General features: G+C 36.2%; 1 protein-coding gene across 1 annotated transcript in view; it reads left to right on the top strand.

Annotated features, from left to right (window-relative positions):
* Positions 1 to 7,486: 7,486 nt before the first annotated feature.
* LOC121323009 (enhancer of polycomb homolog 2-like) overlaps positions 7,487 to 23,059 on the top strand; it is a 16,513-nt gene continuing 940 nt past the window's right edge. The window contains exons 1-12 of the mRNA XM_041263718.1: positions 7,487 to 7,887; positions 14,035 to 14,194; positions 15,488 to 15,633; positions 15,732 to 15,938; positions 16,722 to 16,870; positions 16,960 to 17,092; positions 17,375 to 17,560; positions 17,803 to 17,892; positions 18,160 to 18,308; positions 18,608 to 18,936; positions 20,635 to 20,771; positions 21,369 to 21,525. Coding sequence (XP_041119652.1) covers positions 7,735 to 7,887; positions 14,035 to 14,194; positions 15,488 to 15,633; positions 15,732 to 15,938; positions 16,722 to 16,870; positions 16,960 to 17,092; positions 17,375 to 17,560; positions 17,803 to 17,892; positions 18,160 to 18,308; positions 18,608 to 18,936; positions 20,635 to 20,771; positions 21,369 to 21,525 — 1,996 coding nt within the window. The 5' untranslated portion in view covers positions 7,487 to 7,734. The remainder of the gene's footprint in view (positions 7,888 to 14,034; positions 14,195 to 15,487; positions 15,634 to 15,731; positions 15,939 to 16,721; positions 16,871 to 16,959; positions 17,093 to 17,374; positions 17,561 to 17,802; positions 17,893 to 18,159; positions 18,309 to 18,607; positions 18,937 to 20,634; positions 20,772 to 21,368; positions 21,526 to 23,059) is intronic.

Raw genomic sequence — 23,059 nt, 5'->3', positions numbered from 1 at the left:
AATGGCCGTACTTTTAATTGCTGTTTTAGCATGGACGTAATTTCCTGTCCATAAGTAAACACTCTAAATGAGGATGCTAGAGTTGCAAAGTGAACTGAAAAGCACAATGGTCTGAGCTTCTGTGGATCTATCAGTTAGACCCACAAGAGTAAACTGTCCTCCAGCCATTGGTTTTCACCATGAATATACAGAGGTGCACCAGCACGACGTTACCAAGGCTGAGAAAGAGATGCTCCCGTATCATTGGTAAAGTTCATTCGCCCCTTTGTGCAATGACATGGAGGCCTGTCTCAGTCCCATGTGCTAACCCATGTGAAATGTTTGTGTAGTTTGAGTTTGCTTTATTTTTGTCACAGGTTGATGTGTTTTTATGTTTGAAATGATTGTACCAACCTTCTTTCCTAATGTGTGTGTCTGCTCAGATGTGTTTTTTACTCATTGCAGGTGTGTCTGTGTGTGCGCGCGTTAATATTTAGTGTTAACTTTTGCTTTTCTGTCCTGAATCTTATTTTGTAAGACCGACCCTTTATTTTTTGTTGATGATGACGTTGTTGTTGTTGTTGTTGTTGTTGTTTTTCAACATGTAACTTGTTCAGTTTGTATTTTCTCACCTTTGTGTACTTTACAATAGTAGGCTATGTAAAGTATTTCTGTGCAATTGATTTCATTGGTTGCTGATAGCATTGACGTGGGTGCTAGGAGTAGTTTGTTTTTAAGTCCATAAAGGTCCCCCGTCGTCCGTCCCCCCCTTTAGAGTTTATATGGTTTCATGTAAGCAGTCTAATGTAAATATTGTGAGCATTACAGGTCATGCAGTGATGTAACATTTTAATAATGTTGCACATACTTTACAATTAAAAACTGGTCACTCATACTTAAATTCCTATGTTGAGGTATTTCTGTTTTTGCTTCTCTTTTATATGAGTCTTTTATATTATTGTTGAAAGACTGTACATCTTCTTTTAAGACGATTCATATTAACTGAAGAGAAACAGCGCCCCCAACAGAGTCGGAAAGTTAAAGATGCACAGTATTGTGACATACTCAACACACTCACGTCTTTGTCTTGAACATATTGGAACTGTTTCAGCAGTGAAAGAAACCCCTTACTGATTGCAGCCTTGTGTCTGAAATCTGTTTAATTTTAAAGGTGTTCTGAAGTTCTCTGTGTTGCTTAACCAGAACACAGCCGATTTGCAGTTTTAATGTCATTGCCCAGGGGTTTCCTGAAAATGACAAACGCATTAATAAGAATACAGTTACCACAGGTCCAGGCTCCCTTATAAAAAAAACTGACAGACGAGCTATGCATTTACATTTGCCTGATAGTTTAGTTTTCCATCTCCATTAAAGCTCAGGAGCTTTCCTCATCCTTGAAGATATTGCCTCAATGTAGTACACAGAGGATCTCATAATTAGTGAAGTGAAACGACCTCTGGCATATTATACTATACACTGTTCCTTTTTAATATTTATTTGTAGTTGTTCCAAATTCAGTTCTCACGCATGCAGCAGGTCAAAATTAATCCCATGTACCAAGGTTGAAAGGCAAGTGATCTAACCAGTGCATATTACATATGTTGATAGCAACTTAAAGGTCATCTGCCAATCACAACTCATGACAATATACCATTTCCCTTTCAAGTAGGTAATATTAACCATACAAAATGGGTGTTTCCCTTTAAGACACCTAAACTGAAAATTAAACTTTTCAGTTCGGGTGTCTTAATGGAAACACCCATTTTGTAATGGTTAACATTCCTATTTCAGGGAAACAGGGTTATGATAATAACCCAACTGAATTGACATTAGAAATGTAATGTCTACACCCCTAGAAGCATCACATGCATTTTGTAAGTGCTTACATTTTGCCCTCTGAAAATTTGGGAGCTGGAATCTATTTTGTTTTCAGAATTTGTTACAAAGTACTGTTGAAGAATTTTGGATTGTTGTTCCCAAAATAATTTCACACAAGCCAGTTTATACAAGAGATTATTTAAAAAAAAAAAAAAACCTAATGGGATGGGAGGCACAATATTTGTGACATTTTGTGAATGTGTAATCTACAGCAAGCTCTGTATTTTTGTTGATGGTTTATACTGCTGTATTCTATTGAAAAACCCACACAGTAGCAGGCTTGGATCATGATACACTTACACGTAGTTAAACTAAAAGTGCATTCCTTAAATGTGAAGTTTCTCCAAACATACACATTGCATTTCTTTGTTTGATAGGAACACTTTAAAAATAATTTCTAGGGCACACAAGAAAGGCCATCTCAAATATCAAATAAGGAAGTTGTATGCTGAAAACAAATGTGTATGTCAAAAATACCTAAGGCTAGAATAAAAACAGCATTGAATTATTCCAAATCCAGCCCCCACTACCTGTTCTGTCAGTGTTCTTCCTCATTTATACCAGTACATTAAATAACCGCTTTGTACTGTTCAAAGTTAATAACAAACAGTGAGGATTGCATTAAAGAGACAAAGCATAGCATTGCGTGTATTTGTGGTGTACAAGTACAATATATGTTTGATTGTTTCAGGTTGTCTGTTTTGAAAATAATTTAGATTCATAAAGTACACTTTGAAATATCAATGTTTCTGTTGTAGCCGATAAACTCATGTACAGTTCTCTACTTTCCATTGCTGAAGCAAATTCTGTCGCCTGTAACCAATCTAATACTTCATGGATAGTGGTTAACATGATCTTCAAAAAAAATAACATGTATTCTTTATCTCGATCTTCCCACCCACCCTATTTCACACATTGTGTTGTTCTGTGACATTCTCTAGCAGATTTATATTCATTCAATGTGATATTTATTCATTTAAAAGGAACAATACTCTAGCCAAAGAAGTTCTTATTAATAAGCTGTATTTTTTTCTACAGTTTTAAGTGTTTACCAGTGTTCCATGTTTGTTTCATGATATTCTCTTTTTAATACATTATGTAACACATTTTCTACTGAACTTGAAATGGACAATTTGAATGTCACCTCACTGCTACAGCATCCTTACCAATCAGGTCTGAAGATCTATGGGCAACCCCTGTGCCCATTGTTGTCGTTTTTCACATAGCAAACTTGCAAGCAGTAATGTTCGAGGCCCAGTCTACAAAGTCTCCCCCCCCCCCCCCCCCCCCCCGCTTGACCAGTAGTTGTCACTGAAGAGCAATGCCATGCACTAGCCATCTTTACTCTCTAGCCCAACAAGAACTCAACCAGACTTAGTGTAAGCAGGATTTCTAAATACGCTTGGGTTGTGTTCTGCAGTTCTACTTTTATTTACAACATCTAAGAATATTCCTCTCATAATGCACAGAACACACTCCTCTTCCTGTCCCTGATGTTATTAGTTATTAATTCCATATTCAAGTCTTCAGACATTTGTTGGAAAACTATTCCGACATTTAGCATAGCATTTAGTATAGCATTTCAATTGCAAAATGAATAATACTTGTTTTATTTGATAGGTTAGTAGTTTTCATATAAACCAGTAATATATCTTCAGATATGGTAGACTTGCAGCCTATCTTGGAATGCAAGAAATACCATAACTATGCAACTGCAATAATTACAAACAAGAAAAGAAATACTAGGACAAGAATCTTTACTGTACCAAAGGATTAATTTTTGTCTTGCCCACATGGATTACAGAAGTGTGTAACATGCAGGCACCAATCTACACATGGTCATTATAAAGTAGGACACTTTAGAATGGCATTTCAAAATGGTAATAAAGGAGCTGTTAATCTATAAATAAATTAGATTAGCGAAATAGAGACGACGAATCAAAAGAAGAAGAAGAGAAAGAACGGAATGAAGCAAGATAGAGAGCGATAACGAAGGAATGAAGAGATAAGAGAAAAATAAGAGAGAGTGTGTAAGTCGAAAGAGAGAGGAAAGAGAGGACCAGAAACAAAGCTAGATAGACGAAACAGAAAGGAAGAGAACGAAGATGATTGAAAGAAGCAGACGACGAAGACGAAAAGAGAAAATAAAAACAGATTATGAAGATTTATTAGAATATGACGAAGAAGAGCAGAAGATGAGAGACGAATTGAACACGAGATGAGAAGAACAGCCGAGACGAAAAGATAAGGAGAAGAGAGAAAAGAAAGATTTTAGAAGGAACGGAAAGGACGAAAAGAAAAAAGAAAGAAAAGACGAAGAGATCCCGACGCGGGGGGCGGCCTAGAGAAGAGAGAAAAGATTCGAAGAGAGATCGAAAGATCGAAGAAGTAAGCGGACGAGATAGACGAGCTATGGAAAGAAGATGATTAGATGAAGAAGTTAGAATAGAAGATGAAGACCGAAAAGGAGAGATTAGATCGGAGAAGGAGGAGATTAGGATAAGAGAAAGAAGATGAAACGCTTAGACGAAGAATACAAGAAAAGATTAGAGGATGAAGATTGAGGAAGAAAAAGATGGTAGAAGATGACGAAAGAAGAATGATACGACGAAGACGAACGAAGAGAATAGAAGATGAGAGGAAAAGAAAGAAAAGAGACGAAGAATGATGACGATCTGCTTCTACCACCATATTGATCCAGGAGCAGCATATTGCCCAACCAGAACACTTATTGGCAGACAACGGATGGATCAACACACACATTTCAAACAGTCCTCCTGACCATGAGATGGGTTGGTAGTGCTCCCTATGGGCAAAGGCACCACCTACAGGATTAAATCTCTCATGCTGTCCTTGTTGTAGCCTGCGGGTTGTATATTCATATGATCAATATAGCTTCTGCTGTGCAACACACTTCTCTTAGCTCTGGGATAGTATAAAACAGTCCAATCAGTTACTGGTATCTGGTCTACCAAGCTAGTTTACCCAGTGCTGGTTTACAGTCCACTTCTCTGTCAGGTTTGTAAAAAGTTATAGTTAATAGGTTTAGGTTGTTTAGGAAGGATAGACAAGGCAGAAGATAGTGATGGGAGGCTCAGTATATTAGACAAAATAAAGGTAAACACAATGGATGCAAAACCTCTGAATCCATCTGGGTCAAGGTTACTGACAAAAAAACAAAAATACTGACTCAGGGAGTGTGTTTCAGACTTCCAGACATGTATACCAACAACAGTATACTTTTATACAACAACACTAGAGATGCTTAAATGGAAGGGTACACCATAATGATGGGGGACTTCAACATCCCAGTGATGTTGTATGTATTTGTTAGATGTTCCTTGATGCCTACTATGTTGTGTAACATTTATCAATCTGTACAAAATACAAATAGTTGTACAGCACTTTCTTTGATTAATGTCATAAAAAGGTTTTATTTTACAAGAAGAAATCATTTAGCTACATATTTTCTCATTTTTCGTTTTAAGCCATGGTTGACTAATTATTTTGTTTTACAAATACTGTCTTTAACATCTGTGCATAAAATATATCTGATAAACATTTAAGCTAATTATAATATTTTTGTAGGATCCTGCTTGGATTCTATTTTTTATTTTTTTTTTACATCCATTTGGATTCCTGTTGAAACACAAGAATGAAAGATCTGTTGATTGAACACATTTGGAATTTTGACTATTTGGCACCTTTGCTTTTTTTAAACTGAACAAGAAACTGCTAATGTTTCCAAAGCAGAGGCTCCTGTACAGGTTGTAACATTAACAGATATACTTAACTTTTAGAAATTAATAACTGCATTATTATGTGGCCCATATATTAAATGTTTGTGAAGCCTAAGTAAGCTTTTGCATTTAAGATAGAGTATTACATTTCATCAACTGAAAGCACATTCTGTCTACGTTAATCATCTTATTTATGTTCACCAATTTCTCAATCCCTCTCTTTTAATCAATCAAACAGAAATGTTGGACATTCCAGCATGTATCACGCTGCTGACTCGAGAGGTAATGTAAGATTTCTGTTGGTTCATTCTGGCAAGAAGAAGCCCCTTCCCCAAGGGGATGCTCTAGGATGTGTCACAGTGACTCACTCAAAACTGCACTAGAGAATGGTCCAAATCGATACATCTAAATGCAAATGTGACATACCGTGACCCTCCGTCCTGGATTCATATGCATAGCCTTCTCTTAATCACAAGCAAAGGTCTCAGGAGGGCAACAATTACCATATTGATGGGCAGATTAACAGTGTCTGCTGAAAACATGTTTAATTACTAAGACAAACACTATGCTGCTTCACCAGGCACTATGAAACTCACACTTCAGTTATTAATGCTTTTATTATTATTATTATTATTATTATTATTATTATTATTTAGTCATGTTTGTTAACTATCACTAAGCTCAGAGAGTGTTTTGAAAATAACAAACCTTGTTAAATTATTCAAAATTGGTTTTAAAAGTGGGTTTCAGGTTAAAACTATTTGACATTAAAAAATGCACTTCTTAAATACTACATATATCCTGCACCTTAACTACTGCACAATGAGACCACACCTGTAGGCTGTTCAAGGGCTGAATTATTGTCTTGTGAATTACCTGCTTTACTCTGCAGAGGTCTCGTTCCAACTCTGAATTGCATATTTGTCTCTCGGAACACACATTTCACTATTAATTAATTATGTATGCTGTGGCAACCACAGTATTTAAAACCACCTCCAAGTCCACATACAGTAACACCTTCAGCATCCGAACCTCAATTTTAAGAAATCTGTTATACGAACAGCTCACCTGGTAACCTGTCCTGCTGTTTCAGAGAAAGTGCTGTTATATATTCATACATTCGAGTAAGTAGTGATATCCAAGAATCGAGATCCAATAGTATAAGAAAAATTGTATGTGTATATCAAAAATATATCAATTATTGTGCAGTCAACTGTCATTGTTCTGTGGCAAAGTATCTTTCCCACAGTAGTACAGTACCACAAAGTAGCCAACAAACTTAACTTATAAAGTATCAATTACTTTTTCAGTTGTTCAATTGGTAATAACAGACCATTCTGTATTGTATGAACGTGATTTCATAGTAATTGAATGGGTGTAATATCTTATGATGACAGGCTTTTTTTTTTTTACTGTAATATTAAGCACTGGTTTCTCATCCATATCTGGGTCACATTATGATCACTAACACCAACTTGACCAAGACCCTGTACAGAATGGTAGCATTTTTGGTGATGTTGAATAATCACAGAAACATTTATAAAAAGACATTAAGTCCCAATATTTCAAAGTGACCCTATCCCCTTATCCCCTCTTCTCGATCATATTCTAAAACTGCACAGATGCCACCTGGGGCTTACCTGGACACTGTGTGTATACGGTTTGAAATGGCAAACAAAAGTTCAACTGTGATAACCAGGCACGCCAGCTCCGAACTTCTACTCATTTATGGTCTGATACAGCCCGGTACTGAGCTGGACCATGCATACACTTGTTGTGTATAATCATGTGTGGGTTTTTGCGTTGCATGTTCTATGTATGAGCTGCGCGCGCACCGCCACGGCCCATGTTCTCCGGGTGTCTCGCGCTGGCTGTCGGGATCGCTTTGCCGCTGTGTGGTAATGTCCGCCATGTTTGCAATGGCGCAGGGAGCGGATCTACCGAGCAAAAAGAGGCTTTAAATACAATAAAACTCATCTGAAAACGGCTTCCCATACAGGATTCAGAGCCAAAGTGAGCCCATGAGTCCCCCAGTGGTGGAACGAACCGGGTCCCTATTGGTTTTCAACCGAGTTTTTGAGTGAATTTCGGAGGATACATGTTTCCTTCACATTTTGTGTTGTTGTGATCGGAGACAATGAGTAAACTCTCGTTCCGAGCGCGGGCGCTAGACGCCGCCAAACCTCTCCCTATCTACCGCAGCAAAGACCTCCCGGACCTCACTGACTGCGTCTCTATCAACCGGGCAGTGCCGCAGATGCCGACGGGGATGGAAAAAGAAGAGGAATCGGTATGATCATATAAATATTTATAATGTTTATGTGTTATTATTGAGGGAGTACAGCGGAGTGTTGGTATTCTGGATCGCCTTACGTAAACTTTAGGACGTAGGCTCTGGTTTAACTAAGCACAGGCCGCATAATAAGTACGTAAAGTTCGCAGGACACGGATCGCGAGGCCGTCATTGAACACCATACCCTTACGCAAGTGTTTTGGAGTAGGTTGTTTTTTTTATGCATATGTGACGTATGAGCTTTGCGTATTTGCATCTGTGGATGGATGGGTAGTTTCGCTAAGCGCCTTTTAGGCCTGGCTTGTTTCCCCCCTGCCTTTGTCCTTACGTAACGTAATTTGCGCAAGTAAGTTGCTCAAAATCAATGTAATCTTAAATCGCGTTAGAAGATCTACGTACGTTGATTTTAAAAACATGGTTTGTGCAGAGATTTCCGCCATTTATCATCATGTGCAGTTTTTAGAAATATTTATCTACTGTCTCTAAACTGTAAAACAAATATAATAGGAAATAATATTAACAATTTTAAAACAGCCAGTCTCTTTCCTCGATAGTGACATGGCTTTCAAATTTCACTTACATTTTTATAATGCCTGTTCGGTTGAAAACCGACGGATGTCTTGGTGTTTGTGCACTGGGAAACAGCAGTGTGTGTCATGAAAGTAAAGTTTATGTAAAGCAAAGCCGGTTACTAGTTAGTCCAGGTTGCTAATATGGAGGCTGTACGATACATTTAGCATGTTAAGGTATGTAGTCTATATTAGCTTAAGTATTAAAAAATGTGAATATTTCCATGCTGTTGAGGGAGCATGTTCAACAGAAACATGTGTGTCTGTAGTTGTAAGCATGTTGTGAAAAGAAGAAATGTATCAATGAAATTCCTCTTTCATCTGAAATCCCGCCTAGTTTTGTACGGATTGGTCAATGCCTTTTTGCAACATACAGACACATAATGATAGGCTTTTTTATAAAGAAGGAAACGCCCAGCATCACTGAGATTGGACTGTGAAGAAAATGTTTAGGTGGGAAAATCTGACATGCTACAAGATAAGTGTATCCATATTTAGACCAAGTGTGAAACGATTTTGTTAGACCGTATTTTAAAACATTTGTTTTTTAGAAGTTATTTCTCCAAACATATCGGCAAAATTAGCCTGTACATGTTATATTCTATGTACTAAAGGGCTCTCTTAAATATTTGAAATGATTGAAAAAAGCACTACAGTATAATGTTTTTCATCAGATTTATGTGCTGGAGAATTCTTGTTTACTGAATTGCAGAACTTCGATTTGTACCTATTGGATTAATTAGATTTGTATCTATCATGATAGTTTCAGGAATAGTTATAGATAAAAACAAATGAAATATGTATTTTAATTTGGGATTTAGGTTTATTTAGTTCTATAATGTATAATTAGATCAAATTATCATTTAATTAATTGAAGGACAAATTTGTTTAAAGACAACAATCAGATGAGTTAGGGAGAGTATGTAGTTAGACCAACTATAAAACACGCAACATTCAAGAACCACTTTATGAACTACAATATGCTTTTGGTCTTTTATCATGATACAAACAATACATACCTCAGTTATGATACGATATATCGTGAAAAGAATGTATCACGATTCATCGATACACAATGTTTCTTATAGGTACAGTTTACAGAAGGCTTAACTGTGGGGAAAATATTTTAGCATATAAGTTGTGCATTTGAGTGTTTCAATGGCTTTCACAAGTTTAAATAGGCAATACTGGCATTCAGAGCCGTGATATTACAAGTATTTAAAATGTCTAGTCTTTCCTTTGTGAGTCAGCATTTTCATTTTCATTTAAAGTAGGAGATTAGAAATCCCAAGTAGAAGGCAGTGGGGTATGGAGTTTGTCCGCCCCGGGTGCAAGTGACAATGCCCCCCACCGAAAACAAATTACAGGGTTTTGCAGGGGTCTAAGTCCTGTATATCCTGGGCCTAAATATGTGCCTTAATACAGGATTATTTATTTTAGGGGTTGAGATTTAAAAAGTAAATCAACGTTACTTGTGTCTATGAAAAGTAATTACAAAATAATGTATTTATATTAGAATTTTAAAACTACAAACTTGTGTTAGCACACAGTAAATCTCAAAGTAAGTAAAGTCCACATATTTAAGCAAACAGTGTTTGGTTTTGCAATAATTACACACAGAAAAAAGTGGTAAGACAGAACCAGACACCAATGAAACAGAGATTTATATTTCACTAACAAAAACAAAAAAATGGTTTGGTTTACATGCACTTGAAAATCGACTCTACAGTCATGACTGATGAATGATGTCACGCGAATGCATCGTGAAACAGCAGCTTGACTTTAAGAGCAGGGTCAATTACGTTCTCACAATAATAAAAATAGATGTAAAAACCGGTGCAGGAATCGTGCTGGTGGCTCATGAGGTTTCAGCAGTCAAGATCTGTTTTTCTGACTTATTATCACTTCATCTCCATTAGAAAGGCTGTACAAAAGACAAACACATGCACACACTGTACTAGGGATGTGCTTTTGGTAAGTTTTTATGAACATTTAAACTCTTTGCAGCGTCAGTGTTTAAACTATATCTGCATACATACACACTCTTTATATTACATTCTGATACTGACAGCCCTGGTTAGTATTTCCTAAGCAAATAATGTTTTAACATCAAAAAACACCTACACATCAAAGTATATATTGAAATGTTTGCATTTATGGTTGTAATTAAAGTTCCTAGTGATGATGTAACTTTATACACTATACATATTGAACAATTTTTTTTGCCCCAAATTATTTGGTTTAAATAAATAAATAAATTGAGATGAACATCACCCACTGTACAACACGAAAGTGAGTTGTACTTAAAATTGAGAGAGATGCCTGGCCAACCTGTTTGAACTGTGTCTCAGGGGTCCTTTACTTTAGTGCAATAGTTCCAACATACAAATAAAAATCATACTAAACATAAACATCCATTCTGTCCAAAAGCTTACAGAACAATTTAAAGTGAAAAAAGCCTTCCACCTATAGGAAGATTGGGGAATGGGGTCCATGAGTCTGTGGTAATTGCAGCTTTTTCTCCCATTTAAAAGTTTTGTATGAACAGCTGCAGCAAGATTTTCTTTAAGTTTTTCCAGCCTCTCTGTTATTTTTTCGTGGGTCGGCACAGTGTTGGGATAATCTTACATCGATTTCAAAACTTGCATTCACAATTCAGACGCACTGTCCTCATGGGGGATAATGTGATCACACCCAATGTTTGGCCAAATCTATAACAAATGTTGTTATGGATGGTTGCTTTTTATTGCCATCAGTAACTCCATCCACAATAATTCTGAATGTTTTCATTTCAAACTGTTAAGCATTGAACTTGTTTTTTTGTGGTACTACAATTTTGTTTGGCATAATTATTTACATACCACGGTTTTCTCGTCCAGTTCCTCAAAATACTTCCAAATGTGGCATCCTTTGTTTAGAAATGCCATTTTAAGTATAGAACCAACTTAGAAAAAAAACACTGGTCATTAATGTTATTTAATCCCGCCGTGGAATTGATAACATACCACGCCTACTACAGGCATAAACGCACAGTGCACCAATGAAGCGCCAGATCGACAGAGAATAAAACCCGCCCCAGTGTCAATCTTTGTTGCACCAATTGGAAAAGCTACTTGAAGGCAATTGCCAAACCCTTTCCCTTTTATAATATCCGCCCTTACTGTGGCACTAGAACAGTCTCATGCGCGATGGACTACTGATGATAAATTACTCAAATGAATTCATAAAAAAAAATAGTTTGGTGACATTTGTTACGTGACCTGTTATACATCTAGCACATTAAACATTTTACCACGTTAGAGTTTATACGTTTTAAACGTTTAAAATTCCCATCCCTACACTGTACATTTATGGACTACTTCAATACTAGAACCGCTGCGGTTATACTCATACCTACAGCCGCCAGTACATTTTAACCACCACCAATATTAAAGTTAAAGGCAAACTATTGGATACAACTCAGAAGTTTTATTCAAGCACGTCATATCAAACATCTGCATAGCCGAAACACTGTATTTAAATGAACAATTAAACATGAAAGGGTTTATTTTAACTTGCCACATATAAACCTCTACTTTAAAAAATGAAAAACTAATACAATTAACATTTCAAAAGAAACTAGTGTGTAAACAGGTATGTGCACATACAAAACTGTAAAAACAAAAGTACTTTTTAAATCTAAAATGATAGTAATGCGATTTATCTTGCGCGTCGCTCGCAGCACAGAATCTAATTTGAGCTGCTGCAGCCCGCAGTTTTCTGATCGAAATGTTACTGCCGAAGCACTGACTAGTTTCAAGGTGAAATCTCTCCTACCTTGTACAAAACGAAGGTGTGTATATATATGTGTGTATGTATATATATATATATATATATATATATATATATATATATATATATATATATATATATATATATAAACAATATTGTAGGTTATATTCAAAATATAAACATGTATTGTAAAAGGCGGTTCTAGCGTTAATGAAATGTTACTTTTAGATATTCCACAAACACACACAAATATATATACATTTGCAATTTCTAAATTAAAGATAAGCAGCAGCATTAATTGGTAGTGAATTTGAATACAGAAAAGGTAAGCCATAAGATGTAATTTGTTTTCTATTTTTTCATGTATTCCATTTGTTTTCTTTGCATTTTATACAAAAAAAAAAGCAAGACACATTAAGTTTCAAAAAATATTCATAGAACCAACCAGCCCTTACATTTATTTTTAGTCTTCCAAGAGTCTGACTATATACTTTCCCATGTCGCCATTTCTCATTAAATACTGAGTGCATGCATGAATAAATAAATAAATACATTTTAAAAAATGCGCTTGTGAGAACTGCGAATTCAAACACTGTTTTTACGTTTTTCAGAGTTTCTTTTGCTTTTTCTGTAAGCATTAAATCGATTTCTACATTGTTATATTTTTTCATTTGTTTTAATATTTAATTGTTGCTTGATTAAAATAAATACAAATAACAATAAACAATGTAAATAAATAACCCATTCATTAATGCCTACATTTTTATACTGTATATCTATGTTTGCACCATGCCTTTTTAGCACCTTAAAGGGCCTGGCACACCAGCGCTTCGTGTTGCATCATTTTTTGTTTACTTTTTTTTGGACACGCAGTACACAGTGCCACAACAGCGCGTCTATACTGAAGCTTCAGTTTAACTTTACTGGGTAAAAAAAAAAAAAAAGTGCTTTATACTAAGCGTTACATTTAGTGCGAAAATACCCTCCTTCCATCCCTGGCGATTTATTCCCTGCTGGGAATGAAATACCAGCGAAGGGCATATAGCAGAGGCTGGTGTACATAGTTATATTTTGAGACTCACTAGTCCTATCTTTTATGAAACAAGGTATCAATGTTATTTAGCATAAGATATTGACAATATCAGATCCTGGGGATATACTGGGGTGTCTGTCTGTACATCTGTCCTATGTAGAACTTACATTTTTGCTTATCTGGAGAACCACTTATCCAGTTATTCTGGAACTACGTAGAAATTTGTATCTGCTGCTGCATAACATGATTAATTTGTGTTCAGTGTTGTTCACTGCAAATTATCTTGCTGCATTTTGCAACTTTAAGTTACAGGCATAAAGCTTGGTACTTTTACAGCCAATGGGCAAAATACAGTTATCAGTAATTCCTTAAGGTGATAAACTGTGGTATAAGTCATTGTTGGTTGTGCACAGCAACTTTGTGTGTGTGTTTTGGGGGCAGGTGTCAAAATTTTGAATGATTTCATCAGTGATGCATTGTTTGTTGTGTTCGGTGCAACTTATATTGTTTCTTAAATTGAGTTATTACTACAGAAAGTTTCCAAAACTGATGTCTACCAAATATCAAGAATGAAATGCGTTTAAAATCAATCAATCTCTTAGTCCTGTCTTATTTCTACATTCTATGTAACAGTGTTTGTATTGAGAATTAATTAATACCACTGAGACAGGTATATGTATGGGCTATTTTAGTTCTTTGTCCTATTCAAAGGCATCAAATACTTATTTATTCCTTCTCCTGAAATGAAAATTTGATTCTTGCATTTCTTAGGAACACCATTTACAACGAGCCATTTCAGCACAGCAGGTTTTCAGGGAGAAGAAAGAAAGCATGGTTATCCCAGTTCCAGAGGCAGAGAGTAACATCACCTACTACGATCGCCTCTACAAAGGAGAGTTTAAAGTCCCTAAACAGTACATTCATATTCAGCGTAAGTCTCCTTTGGATGTATTTCTTTTTCATTCTTGGTTTTGCAGACAATCCCATTTGAACTTCACCTTTCTTGTATATTACTGAACAAAAAAAAAAAAAAAAAAATTATTGAAGTTCTACCATTTTTATGGCTATTGCTGATGATGGCAATCCATAAAGGATGAAAATATCTATTTAATCGTCCACATTTTACCTGTGTTTCACGAAGTAATTTGTATGGACGGATTTTGCTCTTTTTAAATTTATAAACTTTCTTTGGAATGTTGTATTGCATGTAGACTGAATAATTAAATGATTTGTCTATTAAGGTTAACACTTTGTTTTTTAACTAATACTTTTAGTAAATAAAATCTGTGTAGTTTATTATTAATTCTGTTGGCTTTAATTTCTGTTGATTAATTCAGTGTTTCAGGGAGTGAAACATACAAACACAGGGATGGAAATAAGACTCCCTTTGCATAGCAGTTTCACCCATTCCAGGTTTTACAACGAGCTTTGATTAGCCACAATGTATAGGTCACAAGCTAAACCAGGAGTGGATCAAACTGCTATGCAAAGGGAGTCTTATTTCCATCCCTGTGTATGTATGTGTTCCTGTGGTTAGATGTTTAGCTTTTAATAATTTAATTGCACGATTATTGACTTGAATATGTAGAAATGATGCAGTGCTGGATATCAGCATTTAGTTTTTTCTCCTTTAACCCTTAGCGGTCCATTTATTCAGCGCTTGTTAGGTGCGTCAGGTTCAATTTATTTTCACACACGCTGTTTAAAACAGATTTAAAAGGCACTTCATAACAAAAGGACATTAGTACTGCATCTCCAGCCAAGCCCCACCCCTTGCATTTTTCACATACCTCTTATTAGTCGTGCATACTGGTAAATCCTCTCCTGATCACTCGTTTTATCACCAATTCCTCAATAATGCAATCAAAGTCATTATTTTATTACTATAACATCTGAAAAAGCTCTGCAAATGTCCGTGATATTCTTTGCGCGCTAGGTGCAGCAACAACTATCATCTTTGTTTGTGTCTGTGTTAACTCTGGTGCAGGGCCTATGTGTATTTCTCAGATACTCCCCTTTTTTTTCTTGGCAACTATCGATCTCACTCAGCCATTGAAAGTTTTTCTCTGCATTTTCCTGAGAAAAAAACGACTAAAGACCTGTGCTTGAAGTCTTTTTGTCGGACTGGAAAGGGAAAATTGTAATATCGGACCTGGTCCGTGGTAGGGTTAAGGTCATATGGTAGTACAAAAATCCATTTATTTTTTACACACTTTCCTTGCAGCATTCAGTCTCGATAATGAGCAACCAGATTATGATATGGACTCTGAAGATGAGACATTACTCAACAGGCTAAACAGGAAGATGGAAATTAAACCAGTTCAGTTTGAAACAATGATAGACAGGCTGGAGAAAGCCAGTTCAAACCAGGTATTATAAGCTGAAACGTGTACTATTAATTTAATATAACTGCTATTATTTAATTGAACCTATTATAATATTTCCTCATTTATGTAATTATTTCCTAGCTTGTAACTATTCAAGAAGCAAAACTGCTACTAAATGAGGATGATTATCTTCTGAAGTCTGTATATGACTACTGGGTGAGAAAAAGAAAGAACTGCAGAGGGCCCTCTCTCATTCCCCAAATTAAACAGGAGAAGAGAGATGGATCGACCAACAGTGACCCCTATGTGGCCTTTCGAAGGAGAACAGAGAAGATGCAGACAAGAAAAGTAAGGATCCTGTTTTTAAACTGCTCCTTAAATATTTGTAGAATCAATCAATTATTTTTTTATTGATATGTCCTTCTGGTTAAGAGAAGATGCCTTATTTTAATGATCCCTGGCACTGTTAACTTGTGCTGCAAATAAGTAATTAAACTTTTGCAACATACTAATTGTTTTGCTTTGTAAAAGCTAGAGAAAGTTAAACAGTCTTTTTAAAAAGGCAATTGTAGTGCCACATCACCAAGTCTGAGTTAATATTTACTGTCAGAGCTTCGTATACTGGCTTGGAATTTGCAAGATTATACTGCATGCAAAATGTGTTTGTAGCCTTGACGTTATCCTCTTTCCAAATTAAGTTCCTTTAATGTTTTTGTTCAGTAAAAATGACCTGTTTTACTGCCACTGTGCTTTAACCTCTGGCCATATAAATGATACAGACCACACACTTTGGGATAGTGTGTTCACATTTGATCATTTAGTAAAATTCCCTTACCATTAGCTGGGTGTGATACTGACATACTTGTTTTCTGTTATGTGTAAGAACAAATCCTTCTGTCAGAATTAATACTGAAAGTTTGCAAACCTGATTTTGCCCCAGAGTTCAAGATTCAATTAAGCATATAATCAACTATCTTAAACCCTTTTAAAAAAATATTGCATTCTAGTTTTCTTTCATTTTCATAAATATTTTTTTTTATAACAAACTGGCTGTTCTGAGTTAGTGACTTTTTTTTATATACGTAATTTTTTTTATATACATTTTTGCAATTTGTTTATTTTCTCTTCTAGAATCGGAAAAATGATGAAGCTTCTTATGAGAAGATGTTAAAATTAAGGCGGGAGTTCAGTAGGACAGTAACCATTCTAGAAATGATAAAAAGACGAGAAAAGTCTAAACGGGAATTGCTTCATCTTACATTGGAGGTTGTGGAGAAAAGGTAAATTGACTTAAACACTGTTTTAATATTTCATAGTTGCAAAAAGCCATGAAAAAATCTCTCAATTTGAATTTTTGCTTCTTGTGTAGATATCAGTTGGGTGACTTTGGTGGTGAAATTCTGAATGAGGTGAAGATTCCTCGACCAGAGAAATCTATCTACAGCACTCCTATATCTCTTCATAACGGAAAGCACCACAAAGTTCTAGAATTTAAAATTAAGGTAAAAATAACTGAATTCATACAATATGTTGTATTTATTTCTGTTCCCGTATCACAACAGCATTTTTTATTAGCAGTAAAAAATTTAAACAGTAAGATTTCAGCAATATCAAGTTTTGTTTTTCAACTATAGCCATTATCTATGGATATGCCAGATGTTGTTTTTTTTTAGGGGTTTCTTCCATATTCGAGAAACCATGTCAGGGTCTTGACACATTTTATAGCAGAAACTTGTGCTTATGAAACAAATGTTTTTAATTTTGTTAAATTCTTAATGTAACAGCATCCCCACCACATCTCAGTTAAGGAGGACGGTCATGATTTTGTCAGACCAAAGAAGAAATACCTGAAGAAAACTAAACTGGACATTTCATACCAACAGCCTCACACTGAGCCACTACCTGCGATTAATAAGAGTGACTTAAAACAGTATGACTTCCATAGCTCAGATGATGAGGAATGTCTACAGGTAGGATATCCTTGGGGGGGAGGGGGGGGGGGGGGGTTTTCGGCGGCGAGGCGACACGGAACCATTTTGGGCTTTACTGACTGGTATTAGCAGATAAACATTTCATTCAAATAACCGCTAATGTTGTTTATGCAGTTATCAACAATTATAACCCTATTGTCTCTCGAAACTAATGTCCAACAAGATTAATGAAACGTCAGTATTTTTAATGCTAGTTTACATTTCTTTTTTTTTCCCCTCAGGCTTTATCACCTACATCAGAGCCAGAAGAAGAAAATGACCCAGATGGTTCTTTTGCTTTCAGAAGGAAAGCTGTGTGCCAATACCATGCTGTAAGTGTAAATCATTATCAGTAGAAAGCTCTGGTCTTATTGCTGGTCCCTTTTTATAAAACTGCAGTTGGGTAGAAGTCTGGGGACCTGATTAAAAGTTCAGCAGCTAGATATATGTATGTATGTATTTGAGCTATCCATGGTCTTGTGTAAAATTAGTTATCTTGTTCATACAAAATCGTTTTGCTATTTGCTGTAAATTCCTTATAAATACGTTGGTTTTCTTGATCTCTCATAAATAAATAATTTGTTGCACTACATTTGCAGCCTCGTTTGGACCAAGCTAACAGTTTCCCCTGGGAGTACCCTGAACTTGCAGGGTTAGAAGAGTTAAAATACAGGCACTGCCTCACAGCCCTCTCAATTCCCAGGAGATGTATAGGGTTTGCGAGGCGGCGCGTTGGACGAGGAGGCAGGTATGGAAATTTAGTTGTGGTTTTCTGATCAGTAATGTTTAAAGTGTACCATCTATTTGGCCTTCTCTGACTTCTTCATATCTCTGGAACAAGTTTTCTAGTTGGATTAGAATTGCTGTTTTTTTTTTTTTTTTTTTTTTATCAAGGTTATAAAACTGTCTGTACTTGTGTGTTTATTTCTGACTGTAAATAAATGTAAAACTCTAAGGCACCATTTTAAGGATGTAAATGACTGGAGTCTGTTTAGCACATTTTTGGTATATACATGTATATTAAATGATGCTTTTCCTACCTTGCAGGGTAATTTTGGACCGAGCATCGTCTGATCAAGACCACATTCTTAAGCAGTTGGACCCTGAAATGTTTAACTCCATTCCCAGTAGTTCAACCTCAGACTGTTCCACATGGACCAATGCTTCCAGAACACATTCTGGGAATGCAATGTCACTTAAGGAAGTTTTAAGCAATATTAAAATGTGCCGGTTGCGGTGTTTTCAGCCACAGTCTACACAAATTCGGGACAGTGGAGATGGTTGTAATTCTAGTAAATTGGGACAGACTGTGAATAACAGACAAGTAACCAGAGCGTCTGTTGCACTGTTGAACTCTAGCAGGAATGGAATTTCGGGTAAGTATCAAAGTAAACAATTTTATATCCCGGACTTGTGGCTGGCTTTCAGATAGACTGGTGGTTCTGGTGCTACGTATGCAGGACAAAACAGCCGAGCCTAAAAACCGTTGTTTACCTATTTCTGTATTCTTATTTGTTGGTTTATCGTTATAGTTTTACATGTATTTATACTGAATTGTTTAGAAAACTTCCAGCATTTACTCTAAATGGAATCAGTTTTATCACTCACCTTACTGTATTTCAGATTAAATGCAGTAAACTGTATATTGTCAGGGTATCCTTTTAAGGCAGTCGCACCAGTTGTGATGCGATTTTTTTTTCATTGGGCGACAAGATACTTTCGCAGTGACATGACCATACACACCAGAAGTGACAGAGGCGATGCGACAGGTTTGAAAACTGCCAGAGCTATACAACTATTCAAAATTGCTATTGACAAAAATATGATAGATTGATATATACTCTACAACATGATGTAGAAATTGAGTGCCTTCTCTGATGGTATTTCAACAAATAGGGCAATAAATCATACATAAGTCACTGAAGCTCCTGCCAAACGTGCCCCAAGAATCATCCCTCGTCTTCTCTTGCAGCCATGCTAGCCGTAATTATAGGCAATCAGGCCTGTCCAGCATTTTTATACATGACCCTAAGCATGCTGGGATGTTATTTGCTTAGTTAACGCATGAGCCACATCCCTTGCTTTAAGTATACTTGGTGTCCCTCATTTACCCAGGTGTTCCCATTTTTTTTTTTTTTTTTTTTTTTTTTTTTTTTAACTGCAGTGTACAAAATTGAAGGCATGTGAAAGAAAAGGTTTTTAAAAAATGTACACACTGATCAAGATTTCTTCACCAAAAGCAAGGAAATGCATGCGTTTTTCACTAAAACTAAATCTCGCATTTCAAGTATAAATAGAAAAAATGTGTTATATAATAACAATAAACAGCACACAGATGATAGAATCCCTCTGGTCCTCACTTACCACCCTACCAACAGAAAGATGCAGACAGTTGTGCAAAGAAACGTTTACAATTTTACAAGACCCATCTACAGTTTACAAGAAGTGCAGTCTACTAGTAAGACATCTAGTTTTATGTTAAAACCAGTATTGAGTAGCAGTCATACTTTCATAGAAGGTAAATGGTAGTTTTTGCTGTGTATAGTCTTAATGTCCATGTTTAAGTTTAAGAGGAAACTAATGTTAAATTTCCCCTGAAAAGCATTCAGAGATTTGCAAAACTTGCAGACTGTGGCTGTAATCTATAGATTTGGAAAGTTTCTCTGCTGCCTCCTTCCACATCTTATGTCTAATTTTGAGCCATCTGGGATCCTTGTCTGAAGTTGTGCATTCTTTATTCTATTGATGGTGTATTTTAAAGTTAACTTCTCACTCTTTGCATTTTTTATTTATGTATTGTTTGTATTTTCACATTGTTAGTTTTAAATAATTTAGTGTTTCTGCAAATGAATGGGTATGCTTCAAGGTTCTAAAATAGAATTTCTACAAAGTGCAGCAGTAATAAACAGTTTCATGTCCTATTAAATATTGAACCATTTCAGGCTGTTTTAATTTAAGGAAAGAGAAGCCGATTTCCCAAAGGATGTAATGTTGTTACCTGATTGGAAGAATGTTTTCCTACAATGCTAAATACTTTTGGTTTGCAGTTGTGGTCTGACTCTGTTGCTGTACAGTTATAGGTGGCATTACAGAAGAGCAGTTTCAGACACATCAACAGCAGCTGGTTCAGATGCAGCAACAGCAGCTGGCACAACTCCAACAGAAACAGCAATCCCAGCATTCCACACGCCCAGCACATCCAAACTCGCAGGTAATGTTTAGATTTCTACTGTTATCCGGTTATTGTGCATTTTGTAAGGGATAAACGGCACATATTGAATCTGTAAAAGAGTACCATTATTCACAAATGATAGTGAAATTGCTGCTGTTCCTGAGCCTATCCAGAAGAAATATGAAAAATGAAATTAGAAGGGTGATGTTTATATGGAAATTAATTTGTGATTTATGCCAACTTTTTTGCATTATGCTAATTTATAACTTTTCATAAACAGTATGAACTGCTAAACTGAAATCCCAAGCCATTTGAAATGTGTAGTGTTATAACTGACTGTTGTGTAGTTAAATGGTATTCGCTTTTCTGTTCAATTGTTCTGACTTGGGTTTCATTGACAAATCAACTATTTTCTGTGGATTTGTAGCATAAACTCAATTCTTTAATCAACAATATATCAAAGGGAATTTAAATGTAGTCTTCAATGTTCTTCCCTAAATTATTTCCATATTTTACAAACATTTGGCAATTTGAAACGGTTACCCTTTTCACCAAGATTAAGCAAGTTTGAGTGTTTGATATTACATTGTGTAACCCACTTCTACTATTTTAACTGCTTGTTTTGTGTTTTTGTAGGTATCTGGCACTTCAGACTGCATGTCAAAAACTCTGGATTCAGCAAGTGCCCATTTTGCTGCATCAGCTGTAGTCAGTGCCCCAGGTCCAGGACTCAGCGTGTCTAAGGACAACAGAGTTCACAGCAGCAACATCAATGGTGTCGTCCAGCCTTCAGGTGAGTGCAGATTCTACTTTTTATGATCAGTTTGGGATATACTTTATCATTCTAGTATAACAAAGATAGTGATATTTATGTAGTCTTTACCTCCCTACTTCATAATCTGATAACATATAGAAGAATATATTTCATACCAAATGCCAGAAAGTAAACACATATTGTGTAGATAAAAAAGCACTTTATAAACACACTGTATTACAGATCTATGCTGTTACGTAAAGAATAATAACTTGAGTTGGTTTGGATTGTGGTTTTATATTAGTTTTAGCAACTTTACTGACATACATAGACGGAGTAAGTGAAAACACATTAAGAAACAAAGTAGTGACCCATTTTTGTGTTACCCTTTCTATGGACACATACAGTACCGTGAAAAAGTATTTACCCCTGTCTGATTTTCTGCATTTTTGCATATTTTTGACACTGAATGCTATCAGATCTTCAAACAAAATCTAATATTAGATAAAAGGGACCCTGAGTGAACAAATAACACAACATTTTAATACATATTTCATTTATTTATAAAAGGTTATGCAACCCCCAATGCCCCTGTGTGAAAAAGTAATCTCCCCCTTAGACTCAGTAACTGGTTATGCCACCTTTTAGCAGCAATAACTGCAACCAAACGCTTCCTGTAGTTATTGATCAGTCTCTCACTGTGCCGTGGAGGAATTTTGGCCCACTCCTTCATGCAGAACTGCTTCAATTCAATGACATTTTTGGGTTTTCAAGCATAAACTGCTTGTTTCAGGTCCTGCCACAACATCTCAATGGGGTTTAGATCTGTACTTTGACCTGGCCATTCCAGAACTTTAAATTTCTTGTTTAGGCCATTCCAAAACTTAAAATTTCTTGTTCTTCAACCATTCTGATGTAGACTTGCTTGTGTGTTTTGGATCATTGTCGTGCTGCATGACCCAGCTGCGCTTCAGCTTGAGCTCGCAGACGGATGGCCTGACATTCTCCATAGAATTCTGTGATACAGAGCAGAATTCATGGTTCCTTCAATGATGGCAAGTCGTCCAGGTCCTGATGCAGCAAATCATCCCCAAATCATGACACTACCACCATCATGCTTGACTGTTGGTATGAGGTTCTTACAGTGGAATGCAGTGTTTGGTTTTTGCCAGACATAACAGGGCCCATGTTGGCCAAAAAAGTTCAGCTTTTGACTCATCTGTCTATAGAACATTGTTCCAGAACTCTTGAGAATCATCCAAGAGCTTTTTGGCAAACTTGAGACGAGCATTCATGTTCTTAGTGGGCAGTGGTTTCCGCCTTGCTACTGTGCCATGAAACCCATTTTTGCCCAGTGTCTTTCTGATGGTGGAGTCATGAACACTGACCTTAGCCGAGGTTGTTCTAGGTCTCTGTGTGACTTCCTGGATGATCTTTAAGAGATTTTGGCAGGACAGCCACTCCTGGGAAGATTCACTAATGTCCCAAACGTTCTCCATTTGGACAATTTGGTTCTGACTGGTTTGGTGGAGCCCCAGAGCATTAGAATTGGCTTTGTAACTCTTTCCAGACT

The sequence above is a fragment of the Polyodon spathula genome, chromosome 11 (genome assembly GCF_017654505.1).
Source record: "Polyodon spathula isolate WHYD16114869_AA chromosome 11, ASM1765450v1, whole genome shotgun sequence".
Lineage (NCBI taxonomy): Eukaryota > Metazoa > Chordata > Actinopteri > Acipenseriformes > Polyodontidae > Polyodon > Polyodon spathula.
The sequence above is the reverse complement of the archived record's forward strand: the minus strand, read 5'-3'. Positions and strand labels throughout refer to the sequence as shown.